The sequence below is a fragment of the Sebastes umbrosus genome, chromosome 20, assembly GCF_015220745.1.
Source record: "Sebastes umbrosus isolate fSebUmb1 chromosome 20, fSebUmb1.pri, whole genome shotgun sequence".
Lineage (NCBI taxonomy): Eukaryota > Metazoa > Chordata > Actinopteri > Perciformes > Sebastidae > Sebastes > Sebastes umbrosus.
Window position 1 is genome coordinate 2,314,215 of NC_051288.1, and position 19,231 is coordinate 2,333,445.

The 19,231-nt window shown below is 40.0% G+C and overlaps 2 protein-coding genes across 6 annotated transcripts in view; one reads left to right on the top strand and one right to left on the bottom strand.

Annotated features, from left to right (window-relative positions):
• The window catches only part of ube2d1b (ubiquitin-conjugating enzyme E2D 1b), a 197,588-nt gene that overhangs the window by 157,000 nt on the left and 21,357 nt on the right, over positions 1-19,231 (bottom strand). The gene's annotated exons all lie outside the window — the stretch shown is intronic.
• zgc:171971 (uncharacterized protein LOC569690 homolog) lies at positions 4,148-14,283 on the top strand. Its single transcript, XM_037755284.1, has 8 exons — positions 4,148-4,949; positions 6,567-6,613; positions 6,724-6,878; positions 6,970-7,094; positions 9,595-9,706; positions 10,720-11,015; positions 12,002-12,154; positions 13,912-14,283. Exons 1-8 carry the CDS (start codon positions 4,755-4,757, stop codon positions 14,050-14,052), a joined length of 1,224 nt encoding a protein of 407 aa, XP_037611212.1. The 5' UTR covers positions 4,148-4,754; the 3' UTR covers positions 14,053-14,283.

Sequence of the window (19,231 nt, forward strand, 5' to 3'; positions counted from 1 at the left end):
AAATAAAGCCACCCTTATAGTTGACACGTGCAGACAACCTAAAGGGCTGGTTTCACCCAAGCCCCCAGGCTTGTTGATCCCAACTTTCGTAGTGGCCAAACAGCGGTACTGCAGCTTCCGTGATGCCAAACAGACTTTTTCCCATAGACTTACATTGGGGAAAAGACGTCTGTAACTCAGCGGATCATTTTTTCTGAGGTGAAATCAACTTCCCAGTACGAACACTCTAATAGCCCTTATTTAAAAAAATAAGTTTTAAAGTTGTAAAACACAAATAGCCAAATCCAGAGTTATTTCCTTCCTATGTTCATGTGAGTGAGACCCAGATCGAGGCCGGAGCGTGACGTTGGGATGCCGTGACCGAGTCATGTGACCGAGTGGACGCTACTGCGCATGTTCCATGTGCCCAAGGTCCGGGTACTTTTCCAGACGGAAGTCAAGCCATTTTGTCTTCATGCGCCACTGAGCAACTTTCATAGGAATGACCGGGGCCCCGCCTCCAACGCTGTGTCCAGTTCCTTTAATACATCCATGGTTTCACCAGAAAGTCCCTGTGGAATAGGCCGTGATGGAGGCTTGATGAATACTCACATGGATAGTTGGTGAGCTAACTGTCAGTTAGCAAGCTCATTAACTTGGTCGCTATAGTGGGACGATGTCACATTGTATATATTTAAGATATGTATTTGTACCATCAACTCCTGTCTAAAATCTACAACAGAGGAGGGTAAAATAAAATTGGATGGTGCCCCCTCCCCAGTTTTGAACTCTCTTGCCCTATTTTTTTCAAAGTTCAGCATTGTCAGGGCGGTTTGCATCGGTCATAGCCACACATTTCTGTATCAAAATTCACCAAAGTTGAATTGGACACAATTGGGTTGCCACTGTTTTCCAGGAAGTAACATATTTTTTTCCAGGATGTGTAAGTTTCCATTTCATTGGATGTTTAATGTGAGCTTGGAGACAACAGGGTAGATACACTGCACCGTGTGTACGAGGTTTGAGTGTGTGGGGAGGGGTTCCACAAACCTGGGGCCTCCTAACAGGTTAATCCATCCATGCCTTCTCGTTCCTCATGGTGATGGAATTTCTGAAACATCATGCAATTTAGGGAGGTATACTTCAAACTGGGAATGTTGAGGATTCTAACAATTCTCTGGGAATATAAGGGGAGTTTCAGAAACTGGGTCACTTGAATTAAATTAAATGAATTTCATGCATTTTACAACGTTTAGTACATATGAATTGCATTTGATCAATTGTAACAGACACCAGACAATACTAAAATGTTTACTGTAGATTTAAAGGTCCCATATTGTAAAAAAGTAAGATTTTCTTGTCTTTTATATTATAAAGCAGGTTTAAGTGCTATATAAATACTGTTAAACTATCAAAACGCTCAATATACGGAGAAATACACACAGCCCGTATTCAGAAACTGTGCGTTTGAAACAAGCTGTTGCTAGGCAACAGCTTGAGTCCATGTTTACTTCCTGTCAGCTGATGTCATTCACACACACTGCAACAGGATATAAACTGGGACACATTTAGAATGTTTATGTTTAAAACCGTGTAATGGTCTAAATATTGTATATTTGTGACATCACAAATGGAAAGAAATCCTAACGGCTTGTTTCAAACACACAATTTCTGTATACGGGCTGCGTGTATTTCTCCGTATATTGAGCGTTTTGATAGTTTAACAGTATTTTATATAGCACTTAAACCTGTTTTATAATATAAAATATGTGAAAATCTCACTTTTTACAATATGGGACCTTTAAAGACATTTTTTGGAAGACTATCTTTTTTTTAAAATTCAGGCCAATCATTTATAAAGGCCTTATTCAGAGGAAACGGTTATCTTTGATGAGTGCTCTACAGCATAAACATACAATGAATTTCATACAATTGTAAGCATATAATGTACACTTTTCATATTTTTACGTACAGTAAACCTCACAGCAAACCTGATACTATACAAATACAACACCATTGTTAAGCATTTTTTTCACAAATTTGTGTTTTATTTACCATGTAAAATATAATACAACAATATAACTGACCTGACATAGTAGGCTATGTCTGAAATGATGTCTGGTGAATGAATGATGAAAGATGAAATGATGAATGTCTTGAATGAAACAATATTCCATACAATGCAGCCACAAAGAAAACATTCTATAAAAATTATATTAAAAATTATCATTAGTACAATAACAGTACATATGTTACAATTTGTTGATGTTAATAGTGATGTTTTATATCAAGTTTTCAGAATGTATTTTACAATATACAATTTGCCTCATTTTGAAAGTTACTGTAATTGTATTAATAATTATCTTTTTTTTTTCAAAGGTCTGTTTGAGGTTATGTTGTATAGAATGTTGTGTTTATGGCCGTATGTGGCTTGCCATTTACGTGAAAAAATTAAAGCTGTTTTAAAGTGTTTTTGTGCTTCACCACTATATTCACATGTATTATCCTTGACAACATAGTAGTGCTTGTTCCAGATAGGGAGGTGGAGGGGGAGGGGGGGGTTTCCCAGTAAAATAACAGTAAAGAACTGGCAGCAGGGTTGCCTTTATGTTACTGTAAAATGAACATTATTATACTGTTGCTGAAATTTACAGCTTTGTACTGTTAATGAAAAATACAGTTTGAACTTTTTTTTTTTTACTAATTTCACAGTATTTTACAGTTAATTTACTGTTTAAAGATACATTATATAGTTGTTTTTCATCTTTTTTTACATTATCTTACTGATTTGTTTTAATGCACTATTTAGGTTGTATTTTTTACATACATTTTAATAAACATTATTTTTTGCCTAGATGAATAGACTTAGCAGGTTACAGACATAGGATTAGTCACACTAAATACAATTTAAGGCACTTGTTAGGAAAAAGGCTATAATAGACTTGTTTACACTTTTCCCAAAATGTCTGTCTATAGCTGGCTACAAGCACAGAATGCAAACCATAGGTCCCAGAATTAAAAAAAATACTGCATGAAACTGTTACTGATGATACTTTAGACAGTTGATCAGCAGTAAAGGGCTGTTTTTTAAGAATGCATTATAGTTCAAATAACACAGGAAAGCACTTTAACTATTTACACTATAAGTACATATACAAACACACCACCTAAACCCTATAATGTTTCAGTTGGAATATTATTGGAATATTATAGGCCTAAGTTGGCAGATGCATAACCAAAGTATAATAAATAAATAAATAAATAAATAGCACTGGTTTGACAACTTTAGTTGCTTTACAGATCCTGACCGTAGGATAAGATGAGATAACATAAGATATTCCTCTATTAGTCCCACAGTGGGGGAATTTGCAGTATACCGCAGCAAAAGGGATATTGCAGAAACGAGAAGCATCAGTAAAAACAAAAAGCAGGATACAACACAGTAAAACAAAAAAAAGCAAAACAAAAGTGAAACAAAATATGAACAATTTAAATAGAAGGAAATATAAAAATAGGAACAATATAAACAAGGGGAAATATTAAAAATAGGAACAATTATTATTATTGAAACTATTAAAATAATTGCACAAGTGTAAAAATGATACTTTACAGTGATTGGAATTAAATTCCGCCTGAAAGTATTGCACAGTATGAATTACACCTAAGTAGCGGTGATATTGCACAGTCGGTGTACAGTATAGTGCAGTTATTGTCAGTTTTTTGTTATTGTAGTTATTGCAGTTATTGTCATGTATTGATACACAGTTTTACAGACATGTGCACATGCAGGAAATATTAAAAATTGGTTCATGCATCTTTCTTGCCAGAGAACTTCAGTTTCCGCTTCTTCAGAGGCCAGACGTGCTGAATCAAGTGCGCATGCGCGAGAGTTTTGCGGTTTGCGGAGGGTGGAAAGAGGAGACATCTCGCGTCATATCTTCGGGGTACAACACATGCGCAGTAAAATCTGGTCCGCACTCTCCGAAATTGAGCCAATCGCAACGGACGACCGCAGCTTCAGATACACTACGCATGCGTCAAACCCCAAACCCAAGACTAGAGTCCGTCCGTGTCCCATCCTCCTACAATAAGCCTTGTTCTAGACACGACTCCACGGCAGACAAACACCGCCATCTCCTGGCTCCACCTGTACAGTACATGGATGTATTAAAGGCGCAGTACAGTTTAAGAAAAACAATAGCAGCGCAGCAGCAGTAGACAAGTACGGACAGATCCTTTTAAACCAGACAAGTTAAACAGGCGGTAAACCGGAACTGGTAAGATATAACTGGTTGAAGACTTATTAACGTTTTTCCTCAGCACTGTGTGGGTTCCTGCAAGGATACTCTCCTCTGGGTTACCACTAACAAGATGTATCAGAGATGATGAACTCGGTTGTTGTGTTCAACCTCCAGGAAGCATAATGTGCATTGATCAGCGACACCGAATAAGACTGTTAGCCACAACGGAAACATTGTTGTCTTCCTGAGTATAGTGTTGCATCCAGGTGCAGTCTGTCTGTTTTGATATCGCATGTAGGCACAAAATGGAGGCTAATACGTCGTTAAGTTGTCTGCTGGATGGTATGGAGCCGTGTTAGGCTTAGACTGGTTCTGTCGGACAGAGAGAAAGAGGATATGTCAGGAATAGAGTGAGCTCAGCTACTGTTGGCTCCAAACTCTAACGTTAGTGATATTAGGCTGTGCGCACAGTCCAAACCGGATGTTTGGTGTAATGAACCGCCTCTACAGCCACTAAAGTAGAGGTAACACAACATGAGCGACTCTGGGGATCCAGCCGGTGTTCCCGCCTCCTCCGGCCGCAGCAGAGGGACCGGGCAGAGTTTGACGGCGGGCAGAGGAGCACTCCCAGGCCGGGTCAGGAGTCTGTCCTCCCCGGCTCCACCTGGAAGACTGACGTCCCTCAGAACCAGGGACCTGACTCTGGGGGGAGTCTTCAAAAAACCAAAGGTAATGAATGACACACCAAAAGAGCTGGAAACATGAATATGAATTACCCTTTATGATATTAAAGCACTGATAGACTGGACACCAGAAACTGGTACTTCATATTAATATTAAAGGTCCCATATCGTGCTCATGTTCAGGATCATACTTGTATTATGTGTTTCTACTAGAACATGTTTACATGCTGTAATATTTCCTCATACTGACTGAATATGCCTGTATTTACCCTGTCTGAAAGGCTATATACCTATAATGATATATATATATATATATATATATATAAGAATCTTGCAATACAATACAGTACGTATCATGATGGGGTTACGATTCAATACATTGCGATACTCTAAGTAAGACGATATATTGCGATTTTTATTTGATTGCAAATTTAAATAAAGTATTGACTGAGTTAATCTGCATTATTAAAACTATTAATAAAAAATCGATACAGTGTTTTTTGAGAATCGATACAGTATCACAACACATGATATTGTGATATTCTATTTTTTTTCTCGATATTTTCTTATATTCCTAATATATACAGTATATTATTCATATTCAGCATTAATTATCAGTAGTTATTCTCAGACGGATATCACTGTTTGTTGTATGTAGAGGTGTGTGTGCGAAACGGGGAAGATCGAGACAGACAGCCTGCCGCGCCGCGAAGCTTTGAATACCTTCAAATATTTCTCACCGAAGCTTCGAAGACCAACATCACGTAATATATATATATATATATATATATATATATATATATATATATATATATATATATACTACTTCCTGTCAGCTGATGTCCTTGCAACCAGAAATAAACTGGGACAAATTTAGGAAACTGAAATGGTCTATTTGTACAGTTTTAGGCTCAGTTTCTGAATACATACTGTGTGTATCTCTCCATTGATTGAGTGTTTCAATATTTCACAGTATTTATACAACACTTAAACCTGCTTTATAATAGAAAAACACATGAAAATCTCACTTTTTACAATATAAGACTTTTAAAAAATGCCTAAGTAGAGAATCAAATTAAGTCGAAATGTCTCACATGAATGTCCAGTTAATGGATTCCCATACACTCTACACTGCAACATGTTGTATAGGCTACTATAGCCTATAAAGGCCCACTGCAGAACTCTGAAAGCTCCTTTAGGCAAATAAAGCCATCCTTTTGACTCGTTGGTCTGTTTGCACAACTACATCAACCAGTGTGCAGTTGGAAGATGCACAGATAACCCTGTTTCAAGGCCATAATATTAATAATAACTTAGCTCTTTCATACTGGATGATAATGTGACACTGTTTACATTTCCTTCTTTCACTGGAAGGTCAGGGGTCAGGTTCAACTTCAGGGTCCCAGTAAGAAACTCTCATTTGGTTTAATAGCTGCTTTAATGTTAAGAGGAGGGTCACAATTAAATATTTAAGGGATCCTGCTAGTTGTAAATCAGTATCATCACTAACATAGATCATAGTCCTGTAATACTGAACCTGGTAGCTAGAAAATCATTTCCTGCATATTAAATGTATCCTGTATTTGCAGCACCTTTGTTTAGAGAGATACTTGGCATTAACAATGTTCTATATTTCTTCTCTGTTCTCTTTTTTTTGTCAAAGAAAACCTTTGAGCCAAATGTCCACGCCGTGAGGAAAAGCAAAGACGAGTGAGTGAGCCATCAATAAGATGATTCCAGTCTCCTGTTTAACAATGAACGTTTTAAGCGTTGCATATTTTGTACCGTTGGCGTGTAGTGATTATAAATATCACGTCCAGGTTGAAGGGAGAGATCTCTGTGGCTCCAAAAAAGGAGAGAAGAGAGAGGGATGAGAGGAGGAGAGAGAACAGAGGGAGGAGGAGAGAGAGGCCTCAGACTATCCAGTCTCACTCCATCTTTGAGCAGGGTCCCGCCGACACCGTACGCAAAACAGGTGCACTACTTCTTCTTCTGCTTCTTTCTCTCTTCAGCGTGCACACTAGAGGTCTGATACAGGTGCACTTGTTCCCCGTCTCTCTGTTCAGGCTGGCGTGGTGCTACAGACCTGCATGACTCCGCCACCTCTCCTGTGTGTAAACTGGTGAAGAAAGAGAGGAACGTCTCAGAGGAGGATGAAGATGAGATACTCAGTAAACTACAGAGGGATGATGTGAGTACTTCCCACTAGCTGCTACACCTTAAATGATAAATTCACAATTATCAAGTCTGTCTTAAAACAAGTCAGGTGCCCGTATGAACATTTTTCTTGCTGTAATTGTTCCTCCTGAGGTTTATATGAGGCTTCAGCAGTCCGAGTTAGTCAACTCAATTAGGTCTCATCCACAGTTAGTCTTTTTGTGTTACTATCCCTCCCCTGCAGCTCAGCAAGGAAACGCTGACTGTGGACACACAAAGATTGAATTTGGTACCGTTTCTCTGGGGTCAACAAGCGATCAATGGTTCTCGACTGCGCTTACAGTGCTACTGGGGGCCAAGAAATCTGCCGGCTCCAAACAAGCACGGCACCATGGGCGCCGGAACTAAGGGGGCCAAGGGGTCACTGGCCTTTACGTCCCTGTCCCACTTTCTCATTAAGGTCCCAAATCACTGTGTCTCCGCAAATGCCCCCAGCATTGTAAAAAAAGATGTTTCAATCGTTCCCGCCACCCCGTGTGTTTCAAGACTGGAGGGTCTCAGAGGTGTTTTTTACTCTACAGATAATCTCTCATTTGAATCTGGTCAGCAGCTGTCTGCACGGCTCCGTCTCAGCTGTGTCTCACGTAACCGCAACCTGAACTCAAGTGTTTATTTACGATTCAAGTCTGTCTTTTCTCGACAATAATGTACAGGTATGCGCGTAAACGCAAGATTGAGATTGATTGGAAAGGCCCTAGCGTGAGTTTTACAGCACCCCTCGCCGCTGCCGTTGAGCTCTCACTCACCCTGCGGGGAGGGACAGGATTGCCGGCGCGACTGTCAACTGGAGCTGACTGTCCTCAGTGCGAGGTGTCTGCAGCGATGTCGGCACCCCGTCTCGTTTACCATGCTGATGATGTGTGACTTTTTGCCATCAGCATTCATAACCAGACAACCTTTATGATTAAATTGTTTACTAGAGCACCAAGTTCTTCAGAGACCTAGCCTCGTAATGTTGCTCTCAAAGTGAACCAGATTGATGTATTTAACTTTAAAATGTACAACATTTTCTTCCAGGGAAGCACCACTCCTCCCCCCACGGAGTTGTGGTCGTGTTTATTTGTGCTTTAGAACGTAACCGCTATGAAACAATCAGAAAATAACGTTTTATTTCTCTGATTCGCTGCTTTGTTCTCACTAACGCCGCTCCCTTTCTTCATTCACTCAATTGCTCGCTCTCTCTCTCTCCCTCCCTCGCCCGTTGAGCGGAGGAGGAGGGGCCAACTTTGACAACAACGGTCACATATTATACTTTTAAGACGGACTTGAAAAATTGTGAAACTACCATTTAAAGTTGCATTTATTTTCTTGGCCACTTGGGGGCAGCACATCAAGCTGAAAACACAACATATGACATATTTATCACCTTGAGGTTGTTGTAGCTATTGTGTTAGTAGTTGCCTGTTTACACATGCAGCAGACACAGTGCAACAGAAGCATTCATTGTGTTCACCTGATGGTTGTAAGTCCAGAATTTGCTCTCCTTGTATGTAGCTCTGGTTTGTTCTCCACCAACTCCTGAGAAATATACCTGACTACGATTGACACCTTTCACATTAGAATATTGACTTAAACATAATAACATACACTAAAGCAGGGGTCCCAAACTGCTTTTTCTCTCTTTTATTTTAGAGTAATTGTTTATTTTATTTAGGCTTATTTCATACTAACATTTAAGAAGTTTCACCTAGCTGTTAGGGATGCACAGATACCGATACCGGATCGGATATCGGGCCGATACTAATTCAAATAGCTGAATCGGGTATCGGTGACAATGGGTCCGATCTATTCAATTTAGTTCTATGTTTATATACCATATAAATTATATACTAGAATTTTAATTCCTGTTTTAAGTTTTGACAATTTTTTGCTGCATTAAAAAGGTTTACACTTGAATTGTAATTCCTGTTAATTTTAACAAATACAAAATTCTGTTAATTTTGAAGATTATTTACCAAGTTACTGGTGTACAATTTATTATGTTAATGATAGATACACATTCTTTTAATTTTTAAGATTTTTTACCTAGTTGCTGGTGCCTGATTTAATCAGTCACTTCCACACAGTGAGGCATACAGCTGATTAATTAAACACTGGTATCGGATCAGTACTCTGTATCGGCCGATACCCAAAACCCAGGTATCGGTATCGGGACTGCAAAAGTCAGATCGGTGCATCTCTACTAGCTGTGCAACATAGCACTCTAATTTACTGCGACAAAACCTACACGAAAATGTCTCTTTCATAGACCTGGAGGACAGAGGGACAAGTGGACAGATGTGTCTGTTTCCGGTCTCATCTGCCAGCAGAAAGCTGCTGTATTCCAGGAATACAGTCTCATCTCAAAGTTCTGTGGTTCTGCACACTGTTAAGCTGCACAGCGTTAGTTTGTAATGACTGACCCAGTGGTAGTAATAATAGCAATCACCCATCTCAGCATTGGTCGTAACTAATGTTATATGTTGCACCTACAGTTCATAGATGATCCAGGTCTGAGGAATGATGCCAAGCTGAAACCCACCCAGCTGCCTCTGTGTCAGTCCAGTAGCTTCAATAAGAGTCAGACACTGACAACCACCACAACATGTGAGAAAACCACCTTTGACTACTACTACTACTGCTGCTGCTGCTGCCTCACCACTAACAGTGTCACACTACATGCCTGTTAACAAGGAGCTCATTTCAGTCAGGACACTCGCTTCGAGGTTTGAGAGATGTAAGGAGCTCTGACAGCCGGCAGCAGTGTAGCAGCATGGACGCAGAACTCAGCGTTGTTGCATGCAGGCTGAATGAGCATCAAATGTCTATATGGATCGCTTCTTGTAGGAGATAGGATGAGAAAGAGGTACATGCGTGACTGAATAGACCAGGGGTTAGCAACCTTTACTATCTAAAGAGACATTTTAGGCAAAAAAAAAAAGAAATCTGTCTGAAGCCGCAAAACATCTGAGCATCGGGATGAAGGTAACACAGCTTATAGTCTAAATATATAGTATATAAGTCTAATGCAGTGAGGGCCAAAGAGACAATGTACTACGGAGTATTAGGGCCACATTGAGGGAAAAAACATCTGAGATTTACAGAATAAAGTCATAATATTACATGAAAAAGTCATAATATAACAAGAATAAAGTCATAACTTTACAAGAAAAAAGTCGTAATATAATGTGAATAAAGTCATAACTTTACAAGAAAAAATTAAATAGCACGTAAAATTACTACTTTATAATATTATGACTTTATTCCCGAAATCTCAGATTATCTTTTTTTCCTCAGTGTGGCCCTAACACTCCGTCGTACTGTCGTACCATAGACCTACCACAATGATAAATAAAAATGAAAATGTAAACAAAAAACAGTTATTCATTTCCATTTTTAGAACTCCACAGGGAGCCACTGGAGAGGGGCTGAAGAGCCGCATGTGGCTCCAGAGCTGCAGGTTGCAGACCCCTGGTATAGAGTATGAAACATGTGACTATAAGATGACTTCCATGCCTTCCTTGGACTACCACAAGGCTGCATGTCTGTGCATGATCAATAAGTAACCTGTTGCAGTCCATTCTTGTGTTGAAGTGTTTGTTGGTTGGTCATGTCGGCAGGTCCAGAGAAATCTCCTCTGTTCAGACCTCCGTCCTGCAGAGCTCCGAGCAGAGCGGACTACAGCAGCAGGACAGAGCTGCCCAAACCAGAGCAGCCGTCCGTGGTAGAGCTGCTGCAGGACCTCAGCCTGTCCGGCAGAGAGGAGCTCTTCTTCATGCAGTTACCTGACAGTATGCCGGGGTCCAGAGCGTCCGGACAGAAGGCTGACCCCCCTCCTTTAGGATCTGCAACAGAGAAAGCTGCCAAGAAGGAAGGCAAGCCTGAAGACAAGAGGACGGCACATCTACAAGCACAAGTGAGTTAACAGAGTTAACACTAAGGAGTAACTTTTGAGCACAATATGTGGTGTGTTGCATCTATTCCATCCATGCAATTAAGTGTCTTTATTTGTGCACATATTAAAGCAGCAGTGGGTAGAAATGGAGCAAATATGATTTGAAAAAAGTTATTTTTATAAAACAGTCACTATATCCTGACAGTAGTACACGAGACAGGTAATCTGGAAAAAATCATGTTCCTCTGTGTCCTCCGGTGCTCATAACGGCATCTGCAAGATTTCACAGACCGGAGGAAAACAAGCAATCAGAGCTGATCTGGAGCCTTGCCGTCTCTGAGCAGCTGTCAATCACTCACAAACTCTGATCAAACGGTCAAACTAGGCAGCACTGATCAAATATGAATCAATATTCTGTTACTGTAATGTCTATTTCTCTCCTCAGATGTTCTCAGAATCATCTTGTAGTGTACTGTTTAGCTGTAAAATGAGAAAGTTTGTGATCCGGCAGCCATGTTGAGATCAAGTTGAAGAAATACCAAGCACCGCCCACCAGCCGGAGCACAACCAATAGGAACGCTCTCTCTCTCTGAAATGACCTGTGATTGGTCAAAGTCTTCCGTCACGGGCTAGATGTTCTAAAGCCTGAAAACAGAGCCATGAGGAGGAGCAGAAGTCTAGTTTTCTCTCAGAACACTTGAATTACAATATGCTGAAAGGTTATTATGGGATTTTTGCCCAATGATGCCAAAAATATACTACATAGCACCTGTGAAAAGGTTTGCACAATGTTCCAGAAAAGAGCCCTGTATATCCAAAACGTTTTTGTAGAGAAGTTTAATATCAGGCTGTTCAACATATATACATTTTTGTATATTTGTTTTGGCATGAAAATTGTCAAATGTACAGATATTTAGTAGTAGTAGCAGTAATGGTTACTTTTCAGTCCACAAAAATGCTACTATCAGCCAGTTCTGAACAGGTTGTGTCTGTCTGCCTGTCCTCAGGAGGCTGCGGGGAAGGACAGCTGTCCTGTGCTGTCCCAACTCCCAGAAGGATTTTTGGGTAAACTGCAGATCAGGAAGTCAGGAAAGGTGGAGCTGAAGCTGGGTCACATCGTCATGGACGTCTCCGAGGGAGCCGCGTTCTCCTTCCTGCAGGTAACACCTCTGACTTTACTCCAATATGTCACTTTGCTTGTTCAAAAGGAGCAAACTTTAGGCAGGATTATGTGGAATTTTGATTAAAAAAAAGTCTTTGCATGGCTTGTTTATGAAACAATTTTTAAAAACAGATGGTTCTGACTAGGGCTGTGTATTGGCAAGAATCTGACTTGTAGGTTTTCATCAGGGGTCATAACACACAAAACCAAAATAAATGCATCACATCTTCCTTGTCCTCATTACAAAAATTTGATTTTTGATCATTTTCTAATCCCCATCTGAACAGTATTTGTCTTGGTATCAGACACACGTCTCCAAGGAAGTGGTATATCAAACATATATTCCCAGTAGAGTTGAAATTTGTAAAACATTCCATTTAAAGGGACTGTTAGTAATCTCTTACACGTATAAATCATTGCTGGTCGGTGTCCCATGCGCGCTCGCGTGTGTCTACGCTGTTCAGACTCAGACTCCAACACAAACTACACGGAAGCACCAAAACCTCTTGGTTGTATCTAGTGAAGCCCGTCTGTTAAACAGTGTTGGCCGCGGTCGGAGGACGCGGAGGAGACCGTAGCTTTGGTCTCCAGGACCGGAGTCTCTGCTGTACTCTGCTCCCCTGCTCCTCTGCATGCCTTCACTCACACGCCGCGCTCGTTCTCGCGCTTTCGCTCCACCTCTCACTTGCATGCGCGCACACTCCACACTGCAGAAGAGTTAGTTTAGCTCTGAGAATATCTAGTGAATGTAAAGTGGACGTTTGTGCAGAAATAACTGCTGCAGCTCCTCCAGACCAACAGAGGTTTCCCGTGTCTTGTGAAGTGACGGGGCTCCGCAGAGAGAAACGTTATCGTCTCCGACCAAAACTCCGGTGTCTCCCCTGTTCCCTCCGGCCGCGTTCGGGAGGCTGAGGCAGGAAAAGCCAACACTAGGATCAGCATTGATTCATGGAGAGACCTTCGTCTGGTCAGCTAACATTACTGCCAAGCAGCTGAAATATAGAGTGATATTGTGCTTTTAGCTGACGTGTGTCGCCTCACTGTTTTGAGCGATGCTCATTCATGTCTATGTAGAGCGAGCACAAGCACGAGCAACAGGACGCTGACTTTAGTTGACTTAACGGCCACAGGTGTCGCTGTTAACAAGCATGATCTGATTCTTGCAAACAGTCCCTTTGAGTTCACTTCAGTATGTTGTTGTTGGTAGGTAGGTGTAGGTGTAGGTGTTGTTCTCCCAGTAGAGAAAGGTCACTTCTGAATTTTCCTATGTAAAATATTCTGAAAAAGAGCAAATCGGGTGAATACAACAAATTCTCTGCTAATTACAGTACTGAACGGATTTGTTCATACAAGTCATTTTTGTAGTGTCTTCTTGATACTATGTCTCAGGTTTAAATGTTTTTTGTTCTATGACACCATGTGCAACTCACTTTGGTCTGACCAGTTACTGGCAGACCAGTCAATGCATCAATATGACTACCAGGGAGTATCTCATATACCACCTTACGTCTGAACCCTCCATTTAAATGTCGTGGCCTCACTGTTTTGAGCGATGCTCGTTCATGTCTATGTAGAGCGAGCACAAGCTCGAGCAACAGGACGCTGACTTTCGTTGACTTAACGGCCACAGGTGTCGCTGTTAACAAGACATTTCTGATTCTTATAAACAGTCCCTTTAAGTAAAAAGTGCATCAAATATATCACAGCAGGTTTCATAAGAATATACATTTCCATCTTTCCTTCTTCCTCCTGCAGCAACTGGTGTCTGTGCGTCTGTCTGACGGTCGGACCGGAGACATGATGGTGTTGGGAAACGTCCACCACAAACTGGTTTTGTCTCCTGACTTCCAGGCGTTACTGAGACAAGCTGCAACACAGCAGCAACAAGGACCCTGATTGGCTCTCATCGACTCCACAGAAACCCAACAACACGGCTGGAAGTCACGCACTCTTCAGCGGTTGTGTAGGATTCCTGATCTGATGTTTTGTTACTACACCGACCAGAGGTCTGTACTACGAAGCCAGTTCAACATACCCAGGATATCTTCTCCTTATCTGGCTTCACTAACCCTAACAAACGAGATCCCGCTAAGCGGTTCTACGACGGTGAATCAACTCGGTAAATCAACCCAGGGTTTCTCAATCTGGCTATGAGCGCGTTCACATGAACGGGGCGGTGTTTGCAGCATGTGACCAATCACAGACATGGACAAGTCTACTGTCAGCAGAGCCAAGAGCAAACTATATTAGACAAATACGAAGAATTTAAACACATAACCAGACTAACATTAACACAGTTGAAGCTGCCAAATGCAGGAAGAACAGCTGGAAAAGTAAAAAAATTGCCGATGTGTGAATATGTTAATTAACTGATTTATTAATTTAACCTAGATGGAGCAGTGATGTATAAATAGCTTTCAGAGTATAATGGATGACAAGATTATTCTTCATTGTGGCATTTAACAATGTAATGGTATGACTATTTCAGTCTTCTTTCAGCTGCGTCCTCGTTTCCGGCGGTGTGAAACAGATTGAGAGCAAGTAAAAAAATAAATCTAAAAACATAATTCAAAGTGGTAAACACCCACAGGACACAGCCAGCTGTCCTTCCTGCATCTGTCAGTTTAAACTGTGTTGTTTTAAGTCTGGATTATGACTTTACCTTCTTCATATGTGTGTAATATTATCATACGATCAGCGTACCGAGCTCTGATTGGTCAGTAGGAGGTGCTTTCATACGAGTTGATCTCTTATCTGGAACATAACCTGCTCCGGAGCAGGTCAGGTGCTCAGCATCAGTTACCATGGTGATCTACCTCGGTAAGAAGTGATCCACCGTCGTATAGGACTGAAAACCCTGAAGGGTTAAAGGTCCCATATCGTGCTCATTTTCAGGATCATACTTGTATTTTATGTTTCTACTAGAACATGTTACATACTGTAATGTAAAAAAAACTTTATGTTTCTCATATAGTCTGCCTGAATATACCTGTATTTACACTCTGTCTGAAACGCTCCGTTTTAGTGCATTTCAATGGAATTGCGTTGCTAGGCAACAGCTTGGGTCCATGTTTACTTCCTGTCAGCTGATGTCGTTCACATACACCGCAGCAGGAAATAAACTGGGACACATTTAGAATGCTTAAGTTTAAAACTGAGATGGTATAAATATTGTAGATTTGTGACATCACAAAAGGACAAAAATCCTGACGGCTTGTTTCAAAAGCTCAGTTTCTGAATACGGGCTGTGTGTATTTCTCCGTATATTGAGCGTTTTGATACTGTCACAGTATTTATATAGCACGTAAACCTACTGATGATATAAAAGACATGAAAATCTCACTTTTTACAATATGGGACCTTTAACCCTGAAGTTACCTCGCTAACGCCAAATCCTGCTTCGTAGTACAGGCTTCTGGTCACTGTTCATTCTCTTTACCTCTTGCTTAGAGGTTTTTAAGGCAGCTATGTAGGTTACCCTTAGTAACCTGTTTTCATCATGTTTATGGTATGATTTATTTTTGTAAATTTGTAACATCTTGTTATGCGAAACAATCTCAATGTTTCTGTTTTAAAGATTTATCAAATAAAGGCTTTTTGCCTTTATTTGATATTCATGGGAGTGGAAGAGAGGGGGGGTGACATGCAGCATACGATTTCTGGCCGTTGTGGTAAGGACTCGGTACATGGGATGTCCACTCCGCCAGGTGAGCTACCAGGGCGCCCCAGAGACCATCTCTGAACAGAGACAGTGGTTGTCATCATGTATGGCTTAGGGATGTTAATAATTAACCGTTAACCGACATTAAGATTTTTAACCGATTAACGCTATCGGTTAAAACGGTTAAAAGAAATATTAAAGATGAATTAAAAAGCAGGACACAGGAAGTTGGCTTGGAGGAGTCGTAGCATTTATTCACCGATAAATAAACTGTACACACACTGTCTGCTACAGCTACGATCACAGCTACGACACCAGCTACGACACCACCCCACGCTCACACGGTCTGTCGGACACTCGCTAACGTTGCGCCAGGCAGACACTCAGCTGAGCACCTCGCAGCTAAACTAAATGATCCGATGGAGACTTTTACTGGGAAAGTGGCTGCATGGGTCCTCGACACTATACGCAGCATCGTAGCTGCTACAGTAACTCTCCCTGACGGTGAACTGGGGACTCAGTTGTCTGTTGTGCTCATACACAGCAGCTGGCGCACCGCTGCATGCGAGGCGCTAATCTTGTCGGTTAACGGTTAATAGTCGGTTAACGAGGGTCGGTTATCGGTTAGAAAAAAAAAATCTAAATTAGCGTCCTTACTATGGCTAAGTTTCTAGACTTTGGTCCAACAAAACCACCGAGTTACTGAGTGTATTTTTAGCTTACAGATGCTTTGATAACTGAATTTTCGTATGTTTTAGTGTAACAGTGCGACGAGGAGATAACTATGTTCCTTTTATTAATGCTCATAGACCTGCCTCTCACCATGTGTGTGTAATGTTTTGTGTTCAGTAGACTAAATGGTGCAAATGTACATTCCCGGACCGCTCAACCAGTAGCTGCACTGATTGCACTATTCTGATTTCCAGCTGTACCAGGTACCCAGGATATGCTCAGAACTTAGGTCATAAAATAACCTTCAGAACAGCTTCATGATTTTGTCTCCCTGGGAGAGTTCAAAACTGTGTATGAGTGCAATTGTTATTCCATAACTGGATTTTGTATCATGTATCTGTTTGTAACATGCTCTATTTTGAACTGTCTGTTTCTGACATGCTTTATTTGATCATTTTTGTAACCTTGTAACGGTGTGCTGTCTTGGTCAGGTCTCCCTCCACTTTAATCTCAAGGTGGTTAAATAAAGGTTTAATAAAGATTTAAATATTAATTTAAGAAACTGATGTGCAGCTGTAACGTTTGTAGTATTTAGCTTAACTTAGATGTAGTAGTATTTTCAGTATTATTAATATTAGATGTTTGTTTTGTCTGTTTGTAAACCTGCATGTTTTTTTTTTGCCATCTCAACATCATTCACTTCTCCATCAGAGAATATATTCAATAATATAAACTTGTTATGCATTTTAATTAATTCAATGAATACATTTTTTAAATAAAATGATAAAGATGCAGTGTCACGCTGGAATATGACCTACATCAACACAAAAGAACGGCAGATATTGTAGCGACGGGTGCAGGAGTCTCAGGAGAAGACTGTGTTCTTGACACGCTCAGTGAGTAACGTCCAGGTAATGTTCACTGTTGTTCACTGATGTTCCTGTTTAATGAAGAAATTCACTTCACAGCATAAAGACTTTTATGCAGACGGACCTTGTTAATGATATGATGACTGGCTCTCTGGTGTGGCTGCCCCGAGCATACAGCGTGTGAGCTGTAAAAACGTGCAATGGTCACCCATGCATGATGACACGTTCTGTTCCACCTGTGTCCAATATAGAGTTTACCTGCAACACCTCTCTACACTGCCACCCTTGGTTAACTTAAAGGTCCCATATCGTGCTCATTTTGAGGTTCATACTTTTATTTTGTGTTTCTACTAGAACATGTTTACATGCTGTAATGTTCAAAAAAAACTTTATTTTCCTCACACTATCTGCCTGAATATACCTGTATTTACCCTCTGTCTGAAACGCTTCGTTTTAGTGCATTTCAACAGAATTGCAATGGAATTGCTAGGCAACAGTTTTGCTCCATGTTTACTTCCTGTCAGCTGATGTTATTCACATACACTGCAACAGGAAATAAACTGGTACACATTTAGAATGTTTACGTTTAAAACCGTGTAATGGTCTAAATATTGTAGATTTGTGACATCACAAATGGACAGAAATTCTAACGGCTTGTTTCAAATGCGCAATTTCTGAATACGGGCTGTGTGTATTTCTCCGTATGTTGAGCGTTTTGATAGTTTAACAGTATTTATAAAGCACTTAAACCTGCTTTATAATATAAAGGACATGAAAATCTCACTTTTTACAATATGGGACCTTTAAATACTTGATAAATCCCCCTTTAAGGTACATTTTGAACAGATAAAAAATTTGCGATTAACTCGCAATTAATTGGTATTATATCGAATAACTAACTATAGACAATCGTAATTAATCCCTTATTTATAAGCAGTATACAAACCTTTAATAACTGGTTTATAAACTCACTATAATGTCGTTGTAAGAAGATTTAAGGACAGGTTAAGGGTTTATTAATATACAGTATTTTTCAATAATTATAACTTCTCCTGTGAAGACATATTTTATGTCATAACTGTATTTATATTGTCATTCATTATCTGTTTATACAGCAGCCTTCACTTCTGGGTGGAGTTATAGTTGTTAACTTATACATTAATAAACACTTTGATCTGCTTAGAGCAGGGGTCAGCACCCTTTACTGTCAAAAGAGCCATTTTAGGCAAAAAAATATATAAAAATAAAAAACTGTCTGGAGCCGCAAAACATTTGAGCATTCTAATGAAGGTAACACAGTTTATAGTCTAAGTATATAGGGTATAAGTCTGAGGGAGTATTAGGGTCACATTGAGGGGGGAAAAATCGGAGATTTCCAGAATAAAGTATACGAGTAATAAATATTACGAGAAAAAGTCATAACTTTACGAGAAAAAAAGTCGTAATATTACGAGAATAAAGTCAAAACTTTACGTGAAAAAAGAAAATAACACGTAAAATTACTACTTTATAAACTTATGACTTTATTGTCGAAATTTCAGATTTATTTATTTCCCTCAATGTGGCCCTAATACTCCGTCGTATCATAGACCTACAACAATAATAAATTAAAATGTAAATGTAAACAAGAAACAGTTATTCATTTCCACAACTTTTTTTAAAAATCCACAGAAAGCCACTGGAGAGGAGCTAAAGAGCCGCATGTTGCAGACCCCTGGCTTACAGTGTTATAAACCATTTATTAAATGTTTATATAATTCTTATAAATGATAAGGGGGGGGACTTGAAATTATTGCCTCTAAAAACAGTAAAGTGCTTATTCCATTTTAAGTGTTTACTCTTAAGTATCTGAACTGTTGTAGGCCACTACTAA